The 21,410-nt window shown below is 42.8% G+C and overlaps 1 protein-coding gene across 4 annotated transcripts in view; it reads left to right on the top strand.

The window, feature by feature from the left end:
- Positions 1-20,989, top strand: part of NALCN (sodium leak channel, non-selective) — a 930,735-nt gene extending 909,746 nt beyond the window's left edge. For all 4 annotated transcript variants that reach the window (XM_077297076.1, XM_077297075.1, XM_077297074.1 and 1 more), the window contains 6 exons: positions 2,609-2,724; positions 5,107-5,264; positions 6,192-6,342; positions 7,100-7,243; positions 19,463-19,580; positions 19,817-20,989. In XM_077297076.1, coding sequence (XP_077153191.1) covers positions 2,609-2,724; positions 5,107-5,264; positions 6,192-6,342; positions 7,100-7,243; positions 19,463-19,580; positions 19,817-20,010 — 881 coding nt within the window. In that variant the 3' untranslated portion in view covers positions 20,011-20,989. The remainder of the gene's footprint in view (positions 1-2,608; positions 2,725-5,106; positions 5,265-6,191; positions 6,343-7,099; positions 7,244-19,462; positions 19,581-19,816) is intronic.
- Positions 20,990-21,410: the final 421 nt, after the last annotated feature.

Below are 21,410 nucleotides of genomic sequence, written 5' to 3'. Positions count from 1 at the left end.
GAATTGTGAAACCCACCATCACATTCTTAATGGCTTCAGAAAGGCCATTTCTGAAATTTGCGGCCAGAGCACATTCATTCCATTGAGTAAGCACGGACCATTTCCGAAATTTTTGGCAATACACTTCGGCTTCATCCTGGCCCTGAGAGATAGCCAGTAGAGCTTTTTCTGCCTGAATTTCAAGATTAGGCTCCTCATAAAGCAATCCGAGCGCCAGAAAAAACGCATCAACATCCGCCAATGCCGGATCTCCTGGCGCTAACGAGAAAGCCCAATCCTGAGGGTCGCCACGCAAAAAGGAGATAACAATTTTAACTTGCTGAGCTGAATCTCCAGACGAACGAGGTTTCAAAGATAGAAACAATTTACAATTATTCCTAAAATTCCTAAATTTAAATCGATCTCCAGAGAACAGCTCAGGAATAGGTATCTTAGGCTCTGACATAGGACTGCTAACAACAAAATCCTTTATGCTCTGCACTCGTGCAGCAAGCTGATCCACACTAGTAATCAAGGTCTGAACATTCATGTCTGCAGCAAAGCTTACAGCCACTCTGAGAAAAAGGGGAAGGAAGAAAGAGGAGAAAAAAAACCTCAGAACTCCTTTTCTTTTAATCCCACTTCTGCAATGCATTAACTATTCATGGGCCTGGCATACTGTTATGATCCCAATGGCAAGGATCTCAGAGATTACAGCAAAGTCTGCAAACATAAATACCAGCTCATAGGGATGTGGTAACTAGGCTGACCATATACCTGATCCTAGCACAAACACTAACAGTAGCCGGGGAACGTGCCTACGTTGATCCTAGACGTCTCGCGCCAGCCGGAGAACTAACTAACCCTATCAGGGAAAATAAGACCTCTCTTGCCTCCAGAGAAAAGACCCCAAATTAATACAAGCCCCCAACAAATAATAACGGTGAGGTAAGAAGAAAAGACAAACGTAAGAATGAACTAGATTTTAGCAAAGAGAGGCCCACTGACTAATAGCAGAAAATAGTAAGATGACTTATATGGTCAGCAAAAAACCCTGCAAAATATCCACACTGAATATCCAAGAACCCCCAAACCGACTAACGGTGAGGGGGGAGAATATCAGCCCCCTAGAGCTTCCAGCAATATCAGGAATCACATTTTGTACAGGCTGGACAAAAATATGAACAAAGCAAAATAACAAAAAATAAGAAAGCAGGACTTAGCTTATCTTGCAAAGAACCAGGACCTGAAGACAGGAGCAAACAGAAATGAACTGATTACAACGATGCCAGGCACTGGACTGAGAATCCAGGAAGTTTAAATAGCAACACCCCAGGCCTAACGAAGCAGGTGAGTACCAACCTGGTAAAAGACAATCCAAGTGCCAAATCACTAGTGACCACAAGAGGGAGCCAAGAAGAATAGTTCACAACAGGAGACCCAGCTTTCTCACACTGGGCCCTACATTATGCTGCAAAATTTGTTGGTAGTCTTCAGACTTCATAATTCCATGCACATGGTCAAGCAGTCCATTGCCAGAGGCAGCAAAGCAACCCCAAAACATCAAGGAACCTCCACCATGTTTGACTGTAGGGACCGTGTTCTTTTCTTTGAATGCCTCTTTTTTTTTCTCCTGTAAACTCTATGTTGATGCCTTTGCCCAAAAAGCTCTACTTTTGTCTCATCTGACTAGAGAACATTCTTCCAAAACGTTTTAGGCTTTTTCAGGTAAGTTTTGGCAAACTCCAGCCTGGCTTTTTTATGTCTCGAGGTAAGAAGTGGGGTCTTCCTGGGTCTCCTACCATACAGTCCCTTTTCATTCATACGCCGACGGATAGTAAGGGTTGACACTGTTGTACCCTCGGACTGCAGGGCAGCTTGAACTTGTTTGGATGTTAGTCGAGGTTTTTTATCCAACATCCGCACAATCTTGCATTGAAATCTCTTGTCAATTTTTCTTTTCCGTCCACATCTAGGGAGGTTAGCCACAGTGCCATGGGCTTTAAACTTCTTGATGACACTGCGCACGGTAGACACAGGAACATTCAGGTCTTTGGAGATGGATGTGTAGCCTTGAGATTACTCATGCTTCCTCACAATTTGGTTTCTCAAGTCCTCAGACAGTTCTTTGGTCTTCCTTCTTTTCTCCGTGCTCAATGTGGTACACACAACGACACAGGACAGAGGTTGAGTCAACTTTAATCCATGTCAACTGGCTGCAAGTGTGATTTCGTTATTGCCAACACCTGTTAGGTGCCACAGGTAAGTTACAGGTGCTGTTAATTACACAAATTAGAGAAGCATCACATGATTTTTCGAACAGTGCCAATACTTCTGTCCACCCCCTTTTTTATGTTTGGTGTGGAATTATATCCAATTTGGCTTTAGAACAATTCTTTTTGTGTTTTTTTTCATTTAAGACAAATTAAATGAAGATAATAATACCAAAGAATTTGTGATTGCAATCATTTTCAGGAAGAAACTGAGTATTATCTGACAGAATTGCAGGGGTGTGAATACTTTTGGCCATGACTGTAAATTGAAAAGATCTGACAATAACAATTTCATTATTAATAGAAATACATTGTTAATCTTGAATAGACCCCAGTGTATTTTTGTCTGATTTCAGCCATAATTGTAGAGAATTTTTCTCTGTTCTACTCCACTGAAGAGGACCAGTTACTAAGCCCTAATGACCTTCGCCATTATCAAATTATATGGAATATGGTTGATGATAAAAGAGAGGTAATTTTTTTTTTTAAACTGTTTCGTATGAATATCACATATCATGGATACACTGTACAGCTTCTCTACTAGGGAAGGTGTAGATTGGTCCTTGTGTTATCCAACAAAACATCGGATCGCACCTGCACCAATGTTAGCCTATGGGGCCATGAACATGTCAGATTTTTTTCAACGGGCAGAGACTGTCTGTGGAAAAATCGGTGCATTCTCGAGTGGGTTCTGATATTTGTATCTCGTTCTGGTATGCAAGTCAATGAGTCCATAGAAACATCGGACTGTACCCGGATAACATCTGAATGTGATCCGATTTCCATGGACTGACCAAATGGAGGAGTGGGAGAAATTTTTTTCTCCAACTTCTCCTCATCCAAGAGAATCAGATCTCACTATACTCACACTCTGATCAGAGTTTGATCAGAGTGACATTTGCATAATTAGCCGATTCTCATGGATGAGAATATATATGGTCGTCTCGTCTGGCCCTATCCTTATTTCCAGCAACTTATTGTTCATTGCTATGAGGACAATGGCCTGAATGCTCTAGACAATTTTACTACTGTATTATCTCCAATGAGAGGGTTGTGAGCTGATTTAGTATAATAGACTGATCATCTGTAGGGGAATGGAAAAGTTACACCTTTGGCTAAATTACAGGAGCAGTGATGTTTTTTACCATGGAGTCAAAATCTATTTATATAATTGCCTTGTAATGTTTTCATTTCCTGTTCTGTCCAGATGTCACCGTATCCCAGAATTCCAAGCGGAGGAAGTTCACCGACCACCATAATGGGACATCAAGTGATGGGTGTCTCAATATGGAAACTGCTGCTGGTACAAACTTATTGTGCGGTACCACCAGCAGAACACCGTCGCACCACACACACACACACACACACACTCTATATGCCGCACGCACCTCACACACTCACTCACACTTACACTCACACACTCAAACTCACACACACTCACACTTACATTTACACACTCACACTTTCACACACTCACTCACACTCACGCAGCCTCTTGCACGGTACCACCAGCGTAACACCATCGTGAACATGCCGCCACTGGGATCAGCCGAATGATTCACTGACTGCTGCCATCTTTGTACAGTAGGAGCGCATGTGCAGTTTTAATGTGACCGCCGCTATCTGTCTGCACAAAGATAGCGGCAGTCTGATTTACTGAGCCGGTGCAAATTACGCACAGGCACAGTGAATCATTCGGCTGATCCCGGCGGCAGATGCGCGACGTGTCTACAGGCAGAGGAAGCCGGTTACACTAAATGGGTTTTCCCACGAACAAAAGTTCATTTTAAAAATTGACTGTGTCTGACCGCGTATGGAGCATACCACATCTCCTGGGCAGGGGAGGAAGCAAAAGAAAATACTGACATTATAGCAGGGGATCACAGAGGATTCATTTTGTGAGGTAAAATATTTCACTGACTGTTTTTAAAAAATATTTTACCTCACAAAATGTATCCTCTGCAATCTCCTGCTGTAATGTCAGTATTGTCTTTTGCTTCCTCCCCTGCCCAGGAGCTGTAGTATGTTCGGTACATGGTCAGACACAAACAATTTTTAAAATGAACTTTTGTTCGTGGGAAAACCCCTTTAAAAAGCAAATATCAATTCCAACATGGCTCCTTATAAAAAGTACACCAATGACAATGAAAGGAAAGCAGCAAAGGCACAACTTCGAAGACAACAAAGGGCAAATAAGACTCTCGAAGAGCTACACCATCGCTGGGACAAAAACAATGCATATAAGCGTAGGCGTCAAGCACATGAGTCCCCTGATGCAAAAGTCATTAGATTATCACAGGATACCATTAGGCAACAACAGCGCCGCATGCCTGCCCCCATCATGATATTAGCGCCCTCCCGATGCGACAGCATCGGGCCTCCATCTAGTAATATCATAAAGCCTCACATAGTTGTACTGTGAAATGTCATTGTTTCCTCCTGTTGTTTTTGGAAACAGAGTTTTTAAAGGATAATACATGTATAAAAACCATTCAACTTAAAAAATAAATCACATACCCGTATCGCGTAGCGGTAAAATGATGTAAGTTTTGATTCCACTGTCAACAGATGATTTAAACATTCTTATGCTCTGTAGACACAAAATATGTATAGAGGAAATTTGTGTGAAATCAGTATCAGAGAGCTATAGGTAACTACTAGCCCTCCACTGTTATATAGTTAAAAGGCATCTTGTAGTTCTGCGGGAGAAAAATGAACAATTCACATGAGGCTGTAAACTCATATAAACTATCACATAAGAAGTTACTGAGTGTATGAACTTGTGAGAAATAGAAATAACAGCTACAACTTTAGATATTGCTTCTTGTGATACTGATTTGTATCTCATCACCAGGGAGTTATTCCAACATTTCGAATAAAGTTCCTCCTGAGGTTGCTTCGTGGCCGATTAGAAGTGGACCTGGACAAAGACAAGCTTTTATTTAAGCACATGTGCTATGAAATGGAGCGTTTGCATAGTGGTGGTGATGTCACTTTTCATGATGTGCTCAGGTGCAATATCTTATGATATATATATTTATGTGCATGTATTATATGACAGTTAAGGGGTTTCCACTACACTGATATTGATGACCTACCCTTAAGAATAAATTATCCAACTTACATCTGTGGGAGTCCAACACTTGACCCTATCACTGATCATCCGCTATCAGAGTGTATGAAGGGGAACTCCATCGCTCTTTCACACTGTTTAGTGGACCCTCCCAGGAATGCAAATCAGTTCCTATTAATTTGTACAGAGCTTATCTACAGAACCCAGAAGTGGCCAAAAAAAATTGGTGCAGTGATGTTCCCCTTCGTACGCTGTTTACATCCGGCCACTGCTGGAGCTAGTAGCAGCTAATCAGTGAGTATTCCATGTGTTGGAACCCGCTGATCTGGTATCTATGACTTAGTCTAGGAATGTGTAATCAATATCAGTGTAGCTGAAAGCCACTTTAATTTTTTGAACAATGAAATACATTTTACAATACATTTTCAGTGGAACATGTATAATTTTATCAAAGCATGTAAATTGTATTTTCTGTAGATTATGAATTAAAGTAGTTAATACTGCAACTAAGTAGAGACCTAATAGGGGATATAGATAATCCAGTATGTGAACACATATGCCAAATAAGGCAGGAAAAAAATCAGCAGTGCTTCTGGAATGGCAGCATGCCACAAAATGTAATTTTCCTTTTTACAGTATGTAATAAGAGCCAAGATTTTTCCTTTATGATTCTTATTAATCCGTTGGACTCATCTTTCCCTATTTCCAGTGTTAATTTTCATTTTCATGACTGTGTGTATGTGTGCACATGTATGTGTGTATGTGTGTATGCGCGCGTGTTTGTGTGTGCTGAAAACAACTCATACATAGAATGTCACAAGAAAATGCTCCAAATTGATGAGTTATCACCTGACATTTTCCTACAGCATGCTGTCATATAGATCTGTGGACATCAGGAAGAGCCTTCAGCTGGAAGAACTACTAGCCCGAGAACAGCTAGAGTACACAATAGAAGAAGAAGTGGCTAAACAAACTATACGCATGTGGCTGAAGAAGTGTCTCAAACGTATCCGGGCAGTGAGTGAAACAAAATCCTTAGATTGTTTATGTTGTTTTGTGTTGAGCGAACGTGCTGGGATAAGGTGTTATCTTACCATGCTCAGGTGGTAACCGAGTGTCTTCGGCGTGCTGGAAAAATATGTTTGAGTCTCCGCGGCTAATCAACAGCCACAACACATGGAGGGATTGCTTAACAGACTATATGTGTTGCGACACATCCATGAGAGATGCAGCCGGGGAGACTCAAACATATTTTTCAAGCACGCCGATGACACTCGGTTAGCACCTGGGAATGGTCAGATAACACCTTATCCCAGCACGTTCGCTCATTACTAATGTTGTTTACATTTTGTTTTTGCTTTAAAATAACCATATTATGGAGTCTCCACAAGTGTCAGCCCTAGTGCTTCTATATCAGATCTGGTTATATTGCCTCTATAATATTACCAACTACATTTCCCCATAACATTGCCATACTCATAAAACTACTATCCACAATGCCCCCATAAAAGTGGAGGGCATCTGTGCCCACATAAAATTGTCCATAATGTGACACAGGATACTACTAGCTGCATAAGACTAGAGTAAGCAGTCACAATTCCCTTATAACAGTAGATGGTCACTGTATTCCATATTATTTGATTACCAAAAAAGTATATTGAGCCCCACAACATTGCCAGATGCATTGTATTAATATTGCGAACTACGTGTAGGTAGAGAATAATTTGGATATTTATAGCTAACAAATGCACTATTTGTCTCACCTTTCTTTTAGAAACAACAGCAGTCATGTAGCATTATCCACAGTCTACGAGAGAGCCAGCAGCAAGAACGGGAACGGTTTGGGAACCCTCCTAGTATTGAGACCACGCAGCCAAGTGATGACATGAGCCTTAACCAAGACAATGCACAGCCAGAGGTACTACATTAAAAAGACATTTGAAAAGTTATATTAAGAAATTGTAGAAATATCACCTTAGAAATAAATGAGAATAAAGTAGAAGGTACTTAGTCTACTTCCCAGTTTACAATGACCTCTGCAAGTTCCTTATGTGGCAAATAATCTATATAAGCTTTGTCTGTGTTTATGTAAAGAAGTGTGGTTTAGCTCTGCTTGTTGTTTGCTGGCTAACCTTTTTTTTTTACAACTTGTTCCTTTAGATGACCATACATAATACTACCCTTGTGCAGGCAGAGATAGAACAGGGTCAATTACAGGGCCAACCGCTGCGCAGTTGCGCCAAAATACATATTTTATTGATATGCAAATTATGTTCGGTACTGCACTAGTGGGTGTATCAGTGCACTTGCAGTCTATGGCTTCCCTTCGCTTCTTCTCAACAGTGTTGCCGACTGCTTCTTGACTGACAGGGTGTAACAATTATAGGGGATAATTCAGGAGACTCTTTGCGTGGAACAAGACAACAGGACACAGTTTTATAAGTGGTAAAGTTTATATTATCACACGGTGATTCAAACAGGTGCAGAGAGAAACTCAAGTCCACAACACTTGGTGCAAATAATAAACGCAGCTTAGCAGTCAATAGGAAACTTCAGAGGTAGATGCAAACAAACAGAAAGTCTATGAAGCACAGTTATTCTTGAGGAAACTTGACACGAATAGATCCTTGACTTAGTCCAGACACAGATAGATATGCTATAAGGCAGTTCAAATCATATCTTAGCTCAACCAGGGAGGCCTGGTTAATAGTCTCAGGTTTTGCAGAGCAGCAAACAGCTTACATGTCCAGCAAATGCAGATGGAAGTAACACGAGCAGCAGATGAAGGAGGATTACTGAACACTGGTGTACGCAGCAGGAACTCAGAGCAGAGTGGCAGGATCTCCAACACAGGTTCACAGGAGCAGGTACAGGTGCAAGGCCAGGGAGTAATCAGGAGCTGGATGCAAAGCAGAATAATCTAGCGCAGACTGAAGGCTGGGGTGGAGTTTTATAGCAGGAAGACAAGTGCACATGAGACCAAAGATGCCATCTTGGAAAAGGGCAGTAATGCACAAAAGGTAAAAAATGTTCAGAGTCCTGACATTACTCCCTCCTTAGAAGCGGCCTCAGGATGATCCTGGACCTGGTTTCTCAGGGAATCTCTGATGAAAACGAGAAATCTTCTGTTGGGCATTGATGTTTTCCACAGGTTCCCAAGAGTCTTCCTCAGGGGGATATCCCTGCCATCGTATCAGATATTGGAGCCGATTCCTGCGAATCCTGGAATCAATAATTTCCTCCACCACAAATTGTTCTTGCCCATCAATCAACACAGGCTGTGGAGGTGGCACAACACGTCCCTGGAAGGTATTAGGAGATACAGGCTTTAGTAAAGATACATGAAAAACTGGGTGTACCTTCATTGTCCTAGGTAGCTTCAGCCGGCAGGCCACAGAGCTCTTCTTCTTCTTCTTCTTCTTCTTTTTCTCTTTCTTTTTCTTTTTCTTTTTCATTTTGTTCTGCTATTGTGATTGTATGTTATTTAATTATTTTTTTCTTTGTATCTCTTTGTATTATATATATAATTTTCTGTATTGCAGTAGGTGCGGTTCTCCAATTATATCTTGCATTCATTTCACCTGTGACGGATGCTTTTATATACGAAGCGCTCACTTGGATCACTTGCTGTGGACTAAGAACACTCAGTGTTCGAAACGCGTTCAGCTGTATCATGGTTGTCCTTCCATTTTTTGGATATTGCTGATTTTTGACATGCAGTGTTTCCTCTCTTTTTAAAAATAATTTGGAATAAATAATTTTTGATTTTATACATTTTCCTGAGCTGGAATCTCTTCTCACTTTCACAGAGCTCACAATACCTTACAATACCGTTGATCTTGAAAGGGCCAATGAATTTCTGTCCAAGTTTTTGTGAAGGAACGTTTAACTTCAGATTCTTAGTTGCTAACCACACGGAATCTCCTACCTTGAACATGGGTGCAGGTTTACGGAATCTATCAGCCGATCTCTTACAACGTTCTTGAGCTGTGGTCAGGGATTCCTTCAGAACCTCCAGATTTTGTCTCATCGCAGTCAGCCTTTCCTCCACTGCTGGAACTGGAGAATTAATTGGAGACCTAGGTAAAATACACAGATGATAACCCAGATTGGCAAAGAAAGGTGTAAATTTAGTGGAGGCGCTCTGAGAATTATTATATGAAAATTCGGCTAATGGCAACAACTCCAACCAATCATCCTGGAGATGGCTGACATAGCATCTTAGATATTGTTCCAGCGTCTGGTTGGTACGCTGCGTCTGGTTGGTACGCTCCGTCTGACCATTTGTCTGGGGATGGTAAGCAGAAGAGAGACAGACATTAATATTGAGTGCAGAGCAAAACCCCTTCCAGAATCTTGAAGTGAACTGTACTCCACGGTCAGAGATGATCTCATCCGGCACCCCATGCAACCGAAAGACATTCTGTATAACCAAGTTCACTGTATCTTTAGCTGAGGGGAGGCCGGTGCACGGAACAAAATGAGCAGCTTTTGTCAGGCGATCAACTACCACCATGATTGTAGTCATGCCCCCCGATGTAGGCAGCTCCACAATAAAGTCCATTGATATAGACCCCCAAGGGCGGGATGGAACAGGTAATGGTTGTAGAAGACCCGTAGGTGCCACATGAGGAGTCTTGTAATGGGCACATACCTCGCAAGAGAGAACATAGTCCTTGGTATCCTTCAGGCAAGTTGGCCACCAGAAGAATCGGCTCAGGAACTCTTGGGTCTTCTGTACCCCCCCTGTGACCAGCCAACTTGGAGTCATGTACCAACTTGAGGATCTGCAGATGGACGACCTCCGGGACGTCGATATGTCGATCTCTGAACCACATGCCACCCTTAAAGACAAGATTAATATCCACAGGTGGGTTGGCCAGAAATACATCACTGTCATAGGCCTCCCTGCACTCCTTCCACAAGTCCTGATCGTGGATAACTCCGATGAAATTGGCATCAGATAGAATGGTCTTGGACGGGGCTCCAGGTACGGAATCCGCAGCATGGATTCGGGAAAAAGCATCCGCCTTCCCATTACGAGAACCTGGACGGTACGAGATAACAAAGTTAAATTGATTTAAGAATAAGTTTCAACGAGCCTGATGAGGAGAAAGACATCTAGCAGATCTAAGGAACTCTAGATTGCGATGGTCAGTTAGCACTATGATCTGTTGTGCAGCTCCTTGCAGATGATGCCTCCATTCTTTGAAAGCCGCAATAATAGCCAGCAATTCCTTGACTCCCACGTCGTAATTCTTTTCTGCTGAGGTGAGTCTACGGGAAAAGAAAGTACAAGGATGTAGCAGACCCTTCTCTCCAGTTCTTTGGGAGAGAATAGCCCCCAAAGCATTATCAGAAGCGTCCACCTCCACAATGAAAGGATGTGTTGGATCTGGGTGTATCAACAGCGGTGCTGATGTGAAACAGATCTTCAGCCGATCAAAAGCTTCTTAAGCCTGTGATGTCCACTTAAAGGGCTTTTCCTTCTTTGTCAAGGAAGTAATGGGACGGACAATATCAGAAAAATTTCGAATGAAGCGTCTGTAGAAATTTGCAAAACCAATAAAACGTTGGACCTCCTTAACGTTCTTGGGTGCCGGCCAGTCAAGGATAGCCTGAATCTTACCAGATTCCATGTTCAGCCCCTGGGGACAGATGATATAACCCAAGAACTGTATCTCAGAACGATGGAACTCGCATTTCTCCGGCTTGATATACAGTTGGTTCTCTTTCAGACGTCTTAAAACAATTTTGACATGTTCTTCATGTTCCTGTAGAGAGTCAGAAAAGATTAGTATATTGTCCAAATAGATCACCACAAACTGGTCCAACAAATCTCTGAAGATGTCATTAACAAGGTGTTGAAATGCTGCAGGGGCGTTACAAAGCCCGAAGGGCATCACAAGAGATTCAAAGTGTCCATACCGGCATCTGAATGCTGTCTTCCACTCATCCCCTGGACGAATACGCACAAAATTATAAGCCCCACGAAGATCCAGCTTAGAGAACACCTTAGCATGGCGGACTCTTTCCAGTAATTTGGGAATCAGAGACAAAGGGTAACGGTTTCGTACGATTACCTTATTGAGTTCCCGATAGTCAACACAGGGTCTCAGGGTCCCATCCTTCTTCTTTACAAAAAAAATGGGTGCCCCTGCTGGTGAGGAAGAAGGACGTATGAAGCCTTTGGCCAGATTTTCATCAATATACTCCTTTAAGGCTTGAAGCTCAGGTGCCGCCAAAGGGTATACGTGACCAAAAGGAATATCTCCCCCAGGAAGCAACTCAATGGAACAGTCATAATGCCTGTGTGGAGGAAGCTGATCTGCATTCTTCTTGTCACAGAGGTCAGGGAACTCTTTATATGCTGGAGGTAAAGAAAATACCTGTACATGTGGTTCCGTAGCCGTGGACTCGGGCACAGCTTCCGTTAACGCTGAGTTGCTCCTTGTTGGAAAGATAATCTCCTTTGTCTCCCAGTTGATAATTGGGTTCTGAGAACGCAACCAAGGAATGCCTAAAATCACAGGAAAATGAGGAGAAGAAATTAGCAAGAAAGAAAGTTGCTCCTGATGATTAGGCTCCAACAAAATTTCAAGGGGTATGGTCTCCTGATCCACAGGCCCAGAGATTAAAGGTGACCCATCCACTGTTTCCATGGTAATTGGAGAGGCTCTATGCTGAATTTTAATACCATGTTCCTTGGCAAATGCGATATCCATGAAATTGCCACCTGCACCCGAGTCAATCATAGCTGAACTGGAAATCCACTGTCCTGAACACAGGATCTTAATAATAGGGAGAGAACAGTGAGAGTTCTTTTCCTTCAGCTCCTTGGGCTGTGAAGTCATAGAAAGTGAATGGAATACAGCGTTTAAAGGCAGGCTACATTCAGAGATGTCAGATTCATCATCACAGTTGTCATACTCCCCTATTGCTGCTAGCACCTTGTTAGGCCGTCTAGGACACTTAGGACAATTGATCAAGAAGTGGTCAGACTGGCCGCAGTAGAAACATAGACTTTCACGAAGGCGATGCTCCCAGCGCTCATTGATCTCGCGTCTCTGAACGGAATCAATCTGCATGGGCACCTCCTCCACTTCCCGAGATGTTTTACCTGCAGGCTCTTTGGAAGGAAGGGAAAAGTTAGAAATACGGTTATATGCAGCAAATTTCTCCTGCCTACGCTCAGTAAGGCGAATGTCTATGCGCACACAATGCTGTATAAATGTCTCTAGTTCTTGTGGTGACTCCGAGCGAGCTAGTTCATCTTTTATAATACTAGACAGACCCCTTTTAAAAATAGGCTATTGTGCATAACTGTCCCAATTGGTATCTACCGCCAATCTCCTGAATTCAGTGGCATACTCAATAACAGAACGTTTAGCCTGGCGTAAAGACAACAAAGCAGATTCAGCGGTTGCACGGCGATTAGGGTCATCAAACATTAATGCCATAGCGGCCAAGAAATCATCCAAGTCATTTAACCGTGGGTCACGAGACTCAATCATCGGATTCGCCCAGGCGAGCGCTCGTGAGGTCAGTAGCATTATTACACACAATTCTTTGGATCTATCAGTAGGAAAACGGTCAGCATGCACATCAAAATATAGCATACATTGATTCACAAAGCCACGAAATTTGTCGCGATCACCATTAAATCTGAATGGGGGCAACTTAGGTGGGCTTGCTGGTTGCGGTTGCCCAGAGGGTAAAGTCACTTGTGCAGCTATTTGCGTGCTTATGTCCTGAAAAGCCCGTCCGTACTGGGACTCTATGCCAGCAAGTTTGTTTTCCTGGGCTGCCATGCGATTGCTTAAGTCCTGCAAAGTTTGTCCAAACACTTGTTGATTGTGTTCAAAGCTTCCAAACTTCTTTTGCAGACCTTCCACATCTTTCTGCAGTGATCTAATTATGGAAAACACCTGCTCTAATCTGCTCTCTGCAGTCATTGTTCCAGCAGTCTCCTTTTTTTTTATGGCTAGATTATCCTGTAACAATTATAGGGGATAATTCAGGAGACTCTTTGCGTGGAACAAGACAACAGGACACAGTTTTATAAGTGGTAAAGTTTATATTATCACACGGTGATTCAAACAGGTGCAGAGAGAATCTCAAGTCCACAACACTTGGTGCAAATAATAAACGCAGCTTAGCAGTCAATAGGAAACTTCAGAGGTAGATGCAAACAAACAGAAAGTCTATGAAGCACAGTTATTCTTGAGGAAACCTGACACGAATAGATCCTTGACTTAGTCCAGACACAGATAGATATGCTATAAGGCAGTTCAAATCATATCTTAGCTCAACCAGGGAGGCCTGGTTAATAGTCTCAGGTTTTGCAGAGCAGAAAACAGCTTACATGTCCAGCAAATGCAGATGGAAGTAACACGAGCAGCAGATGAAGGAGGATTACTGAACACTGGTGTACGCAGCAGGAACTCAGAGCAGAGTGGCAGGATCTCCAACACAGGTTCACAGGAGCAGGTGCAGGTGCAAGGCCAGGGAGTGATCAGGAGCTGGATGCAAAGCAGAATAATCTAGCACAGACTGAAGGCTGGGGTGGAGTTTTATAGCAGGAAGACAAGTACACATGAGACCAAAGACGCCATCTTGGAAAAGGGCAGTAATGCACAAAAGGTAAAAAATTTTCAGAGTCCTGACACAGGGTAGAGCACAGGTGACATTATGCAGCAGAGCTTTTGTCTTCGCTGTCAATCAAGAAGCGAGAGCACCATTGGTATGTAGAAGCAAAGAGGAGCTGTAGGCTGCATTTGCACTTATAAGACCACCAGTGCACTGTTGAGCCTAATTTGCAAATCCATAAAAGCTGAAAAAGGTGGCGCTGTAGTTTTTCTTAATGTTTTATACTGCATCATCCCGCACAACAAGGGTAGTGTTACCGACAGTTGTCCCTTTAATGTTCGTCAAAGCTGCCTTTTTGAATAGTTCTAGATGCTCATATAATGTATGTGGGAGTCCTAAGATTGACTTATCTCAATTTTTAAAATTGACCCATTGTTACAATTTTGTGTACATCAGTAGCACATGTTAATGTGTGAAACTTAGTAGGGAGTCTTTTTAAAAGGGTTAGGCCGGCATCACACTGGCGAGTTTTACGGACGTAAGAGCGCAGAAACTACGTCCGTAAAACTCGCATTACATACGGCACAATTATTCTCAATGGGGCTGCTCCTATTAGCCGTATATTACGGTTCAGTATTATACGGCTTTCTACGGCCGTACAAAATCGCAGCATGCTGCGTTTGTCAGCGTATTGCGCAAATAATACGCCAATGAAAGTCTATGGGGGCGAGAAAAATACGGATTCCACACGGACCTGCAGTGTGACTTGCGAGAAATACGCAGCGGTGTTAGTGAAAAGTCGGTAATTCAATTGCCGGCTTTTTCCTTCTCCTTCACAAACCCGACATGATATGAGACATGGTTTACATACAGTAAACCATCTCATATCCCCATTTTTTTTGCATATTCCACACTACTAATGTTAGTAGTGTGTATGTGCAAAATTTGTGCACTGTAGCTGCTAAAATAAAGGGTTAAATGGCGGAAAAAATTGACGTGGGCTCCCGCGCAATTTTCTCCGCCAGAGTGGTAAAGCCAGTGACTGAGGGCAGATATTAATAGCCAGGAGAGGGTCCATGGTTATTGGCCCCCCCTGGCTACAAACATCTGCCCCCAGCCACCCCAGAAAAGGCACATCTGGAAGATGCACCTATTCTGGCACTTGGCCACTCTCTTCCCACTCCCTGTAGCGGTGGGATATGGGGTAATGAAGGGTTAATGCCACCTTGCTATTGTAAGGTGACATTAAGCCAGATTAATAATGGAGAGGCGTCAATTTTGACACCTTTCCATTATTAATCCAATTGTAGGAAAGGGTTAAAAAACACACACACACAGGATTAAAAAGGATTTTAATGAAATAAACACAGCGGTTGTTGTAATAATTTATTGTTCTCCCAATCCATTTGCAAACCCTCGCTTGGCAAAATAATAAACGCACAATATACATACCTTCTGATGTCAGATCACGTCCCACGAGGTAATCCATCTGAAGGGGTTAACTAATATTACAGGCAGGAGCCCTGCTAAATGCAGCGGTGCTCGTGTCTGTAATCCCCCGGCGAATGAATGAAATGTAGGTCATTGACCTACATTTCCTTCAGTCGCGGTGATGCGCCCCCTGGTGGATGTCCTCATATGACCTGGAGCGTGGGAAAAAGTTCCCAGGCTGCAGTTCATGAGAACATCCACCAGAGGGCGCCTCACCGCGACTCAATGTAAGTACAGATCCAGCTTTCCTTTCAGCACCCGGGGATTACAGGCACGAGCGAGTGGTTTATCGCAGCTCGTGCCTGTAATATTAGTTAACCCCTTCAGATGGATTACTTCGTGGGACGTGATCTGACATCAGAAGGTATGTATCTTGTGCGTTAATTATTTTGCCAAGCGAGGGCCTGGAAATGGATTGCGAGAACAATAAATTATTACAACAACCGCTGTGTTTATTTAATTAAAATCCTTTTTAATAATGTGTGTGTGTGTTTTTTAACCCTTTCAAACAATTGGATTAATAATGGATAGGTGTCATAATTGACGCCTCTCCATTATTAATCTGGCTTCTTCCAGATGTGCCTTTTCTGGGGTGGCTGGGGGCAGATGTTTTTAGCCACGGGGGGGGGGCCAATAACCATGGACCCTCTCCTGGCTATTAATATCTGCCCTCAGTCACTGGCTTTACCATTCTGGTGGAGAAAATTGCGCGGGAGCCCACGCCAATTTTTTCCGCCATTTAACCCTTTATTTCAGCAGCTACAGCGCTGAAATTTTGCACATACACACTACTAACATTAGTAGTGTGGAATATGCAAAAAAAAGGGGGTATGAGATGGTTTACTGTGTGTAAACCATGTCTCATATCCTGTCGGGTTTGTGCAGGAGAAATGAAAAGCCGGCAATTGAATTACCGGCTGTTCACAGATATCGCGCTGAATGAAATCTAAATACAGAATATATATATATATATATGTGTCTCAATGACATATATATATATATATATATATACTGTATATATGTTTTAATGAACATTTGAGCACACAAATCCATTAGATGTCGGTTTTGCAAGCCTGCGCGAAAATCTCGCAGTACGGATGCCATACGGATTACATTACATACGGAGGATGCCATGCGCAAAATACGCTGACACACCCTGACTACGGATCGCTATTTTGGGAACATTTCTCCGTATTACGGCCGTAGTACGGACGTATAATACGTGGCGTATTGTCTTACGCCAAGTGTGACGCCGGCCTTATTCTCTACTCTCTTCAGCAGCACATTTCTCCACAGCCTCTTTCACTTCCTTGCTGCTGGGGGTAGGCACTTCCCCTTCATTGACAGTTCTGGTCTTGTAGCTTCATCCTTCTGCTAAGCTTTGTCCTGCTACTGTGAAACATTTACAGTCTGTCGGTGCTTGTTCTGACATTCAAATATTTCTGGACCTATAGTAAGTGTATGTGTGGCTACACGATATTTAATACACATTAACAGTTGCCTTGGTTGTGACTGTAAGGCCATGTTCACACAGTGCGTTTTTTACCGCGGAACCGCAGCGGTTTTGCCGCTGCGGTTCCGCAGCTTTTTTCCATGCAGGGTACAGTACAATGTACCCTATGGAAAACAGGAACCACTGTGCACATGATCCTGAATTTAAAAAAAAAAAGCCGCGCTGAATAGCTGCGGGAAAAAAGAAGGAGCATGTCTTTGTCCGAAACAGCAGCGGTTCTGCACCCATAGACCTCCATTGTGAGGTCAAACCCGCAGTAAAACCCGCAGATCAAAAATATATATGCGGATTTTATTGCGGTTTGTGGTGCAGAACCGCTGCAGCAGGAAGTGCGGGGAAGCGGCCGGAAGTGCGTGGGCGGAAGTGCTTGGGCGGAGAGACATGGAGGCATACCGTCGCATGGGGATCGTGTCGGCCGTTTGATTGATTTGGTATGTGTGTGTGTGTGTGTGTGTGTATGTGTGTGTGTGTCCCCATGCGACGCTAGTGCCACCATTGTGCTAAGTCGCCGTATGGGACTACTACTCCCATCCGGTATTAGGATGGGAGAGTTGTCCCTGTGTCCGGCGACTTAGCACAGTTGTAAAGTTACACAAAACACACACAATACACATACATGACACACAGTACATACAACATATAACACAGAGTATATACTCACCAACAGCACACTGGTAGGCGAAGCCCTCGATCCCCTAGAAAAAAATCCCAAAATAAAAAATCAAATTCATACTCCCTGTCCGCAGAATCCATAAAACGAGTGTCCCACGCCGATCGGCTGCTCTCCGGCGATACACTGCCAGGAGCGAAGCTCCTAGCAGTGTATCGCGTACTGTTCCGGAGTTCAATGGCTCCGGCGTCTCGGTTAACGGCAGTACAGCTGCGTTGAACTTTCCCACACAGCACTGCCGTTAAGCGAGAGTGCCGGGGTCAATGACCGCCGGTAAACTCGCTCGCGCATGCGCAGTGACACACCGACAGGAACTATGGCTCCTGTCAGTGTGTTATACGTTATACGTTATATATATGTGTGATACGTGGCACTGAAATACGTGATACGTGGCACTTAAATACGTGATACGTGGCACTGAAATACGTGATACGTGGCACTTAAATACGTGGCAGTTAAATATGTGGCACTTAAATACGTGGCACTTAAATACGTGATACGTGGCACTGAAATACGTGATACGTGGCACTGAAATACGTGATACGTGGCACTTAAATACGTGGCACTTAAATACGTGATACATGGCACTTAAATACGTGGCACTTAAATACGTGATACGTGGCACTGAAATACATGATACGTGGCACTTAAATACGTGGCAGTTAAATGCGTGGCACTTAAATACGTGGCACTGAAATACGTGGCACTGAAATACGTTGCAATGAAATACGTGGCACTGAAATACGTGATACGTGGCACTTAAATACGTGGCACTGAAATACGTGGCACTGAAATACATGGCACTTAGGCTATGTTCACATTTGCGTTGTGCGCCGCAGCGTCGGCGCCGCAACACACAACGCAAACAAAAACGCAGCAAAACGCATGCACAACGCTGCGTTTTGCGCCGCATGCGTCCTTTTTTTGATTGATTTTGGACGCAGCAAAAATGCAACTTGCTGCGTCCTCTGCGCCCGGATGCAGATGACGCATGCGGCGCAAAACGCAAGTGCGACGCATGTCCATGCGCCCCCATGTTAAATATAGGGGCGCATGACGCATGCGGCGACGCTGCGGCGCCCGACGCTGCGGCGCAGACCGCAAATGTGAACGTAGACTTAAATAGCTGGATAGAGCTGGATCCGCGGGCTGTGATCTGGCCTACGCTCAGCACTCTGCGGAGCGCTGTCATTTAAAACACGTCCACTCATTTTGGTGTTTAGTCCCAAAATGGAGGATGGAAGAAGAAAAGGGTTGGACAAGGAAATGACATAATTTCTTTTTTTTTTTCCCCCACTGCAGTTAAAGCTTTATTTGTGTCAAACACAGACAAAATGCAGAGAAAACTGCATAAAAAACCGCACTAAAAACCGCATCAAAAAACGCACCAAAAACCGCACCAAAAACGCACCTGCGTTTTCTGCCAAGAGCTGCGGTTTTTAGTCCTGAAAAAAAGGAGGGAAATCAGGAACGTGTGAACATACCCTAACTTTATTTTTAATTATATGTATGTTTTAAAATTATTTCAAACAAATTTCACAAAAATCTAAGATATGCAGATTTCTTGTACTTAGAGTGTTGGAAGGTACTGGTTCTCCTTGTGGAGATTATATTGATGTTGGAAATCTAACAGGCAATGCTGTATTTTAAAATGTATACAAATTAGCTCTCATCCAAAATAAAGAAAACTGTCGACCTATAGGTAACTACCATATACGGCAATGTCTTTAGTAATGTGTCAATTCTCTTCCAAGTGGTTTTTCAGGAATAGAAAAATATAAATAACTGAAGGAAATGTCATTATAAATAAATTCCTAAATACATTTAATTAGCAAAACACAAAAGTTTTATATTTCATATATATTTTTTTATAGACAAGCAGTCAACCCAAACTTCTCAGCCCCACCTTTTCTGATCTCATGAGAGATCATCAAGATTCTATTGAAGGCGTAATGCGCTCCAGAAGAGTTGGACAATGGCATCTACCAGCAGGTATGTAGAAATAAATTATATAGTAATATACATTTTGCTTACAATTGACCATAATTAATGATTTTTTTATAATAAGCAATCGGAACGATCATTTTACAGATTTTTTAACATTTATCTAATAACTTGAGTTCACCCATGAGATGTCCTCAAATTGATCTTTGCATATATAACCATTTTACAACTACATGACCTGTGGTTTATAGTTCATAAATCACTTAATTTTGTGTGTTCCACAGCACCAAAACCTATAAGTCACTCTGTATCTTCTGTCAACCTGCGCATCGGAGGTCGTTCCAATATGATATCTGCAATGGGCAAGATAAATGCCATGTCTGATGCTATCTCTTGTGGCTCAGAAGTCAAGAAATGGTGGACAAGACAACTTACTGTGGAGAGCGATGAAAGTGGTGATGACCTGCTTGATATGTAAGGACAATACATCGGAGAACCCAGACTACTGTGAGACATCACGAAAAACTTTTTACATGGCAAACTAATGCTCAGTTGTAAATTTTAAACATTCCTGTTCTTTTTTTTCATAGTTTGTTTCTAGGGTTGAAAGGACATCTAGTTATAATTGAGGTGCATCTCAGTTAGTGCTACTGGGGAAGACAAAAGGCTTCCTGATATCTCTCATTATCTTTATTTAATGATTAATGAATGCCACCACCTCCCTTGGTAATGGTTTCCCTAAGCATTCCACCACCTTTACAGGGTGGAGAGACTTTCTAATTCATTGTCATTATGGCCAATATTATATATTCAAGACACCCCAAGCACAAGTTATGAACTACACACTAGGTGGGACCTCTAACAATTTCTAGAATGAAGAACCCACCCTCTTCTAAAAATGGAGATATTTTATCTTTTAGGATGGAAATATTGCATAATTCTATCCCCCAGACTCAACTGGTGCTCTGTTTAAAGAGTATTAAATCCATTCATACATTTTATATACAGTACATATGTATTTGTGCCCTTTTCATTTCCAGCAGATTAGCGGGGATCAGAGTCCTGATTGGTCAAAAAACCTCAAGATTTGCTCAACCCAGGAGACAGGAATTCATAGCTCTTGCCTGAGCGTGCACAAAGAATGAAGTATGGATATAATAAAAAGCATATACTGTGTGCACTCAGGCAAGAAGCATGCACTCCTGTATCCTAAACTGCCAAATCACAGGGGCAGTTTGAGCTATCGGTGGGGTCTCAGGACCGAGAACCACACTGATTTGCTGAAAAGGACATACTTATATAAAAAGCTGGCTTTTTATCATATCAGTATGTAAAGGTGAACCTGCACAGGTTCCCTCTTATTCGGCAAGCTATAGCCGAATATATAACTGGACATGTTGATTGTTGGTTTACTTGTATTCTTTCAGAAGTAAATTGGGATTTAAAGATTAAGACTAGAGATGAGCGAATTTGCTAGGGCTCCCTCTTATTCGGAAAGCTATAGCGCTTGCCGAATAAGCTGCACAGGGAACCCGGCTTCCTGGTACGCACCGACTGATCAGCTGATCGGCGCCACAGTTGCATGTGTCACAGCTATGTCACAGTCAGGACACATGCATGGTGATCCTGTTTGATGGGCTCTCCATGCATGTGTCGTGACTGTCACACAGCCGCAACACATGCAGCTGCGGCGCCGATCGTCTGATCGGCCGGCGCAATCCAGAAAGCCGGGTTTGCTCTGCAGCTTATTCGGCAAGCGCTATAGTTTTCCGAATAAGAGGGAACCCAAGCAAATTCGCTCATCTCTAGTCTTAATCTTTAAATCCCAATTTACTTCTGAAAGAATACAAGGAAACCAACGATCAAAGATGAACCAAA

The sequence above is a fragment of the Ranitomeya variabilis genome, chromosome 3 (genome assembly GCF_051348905.1).
Source record: "Ranitomeya variabilis isolate aRanVar5 chromosome 3, aRanVar5.hap1, whole genome shotgun sequence".
Classification (NCBI taxonomy): Eukaryota; Metazoa; Chordata; class Amphibia; order Anura; family Dendrobatidae; genus Ranitomeya; species Ranitomeya variabilis.
The sequence above is the reverse complement of the archived record's forward strand: the minus strand, read 5'-3'. Positions and strand labels throughout refer to the sequence as shown.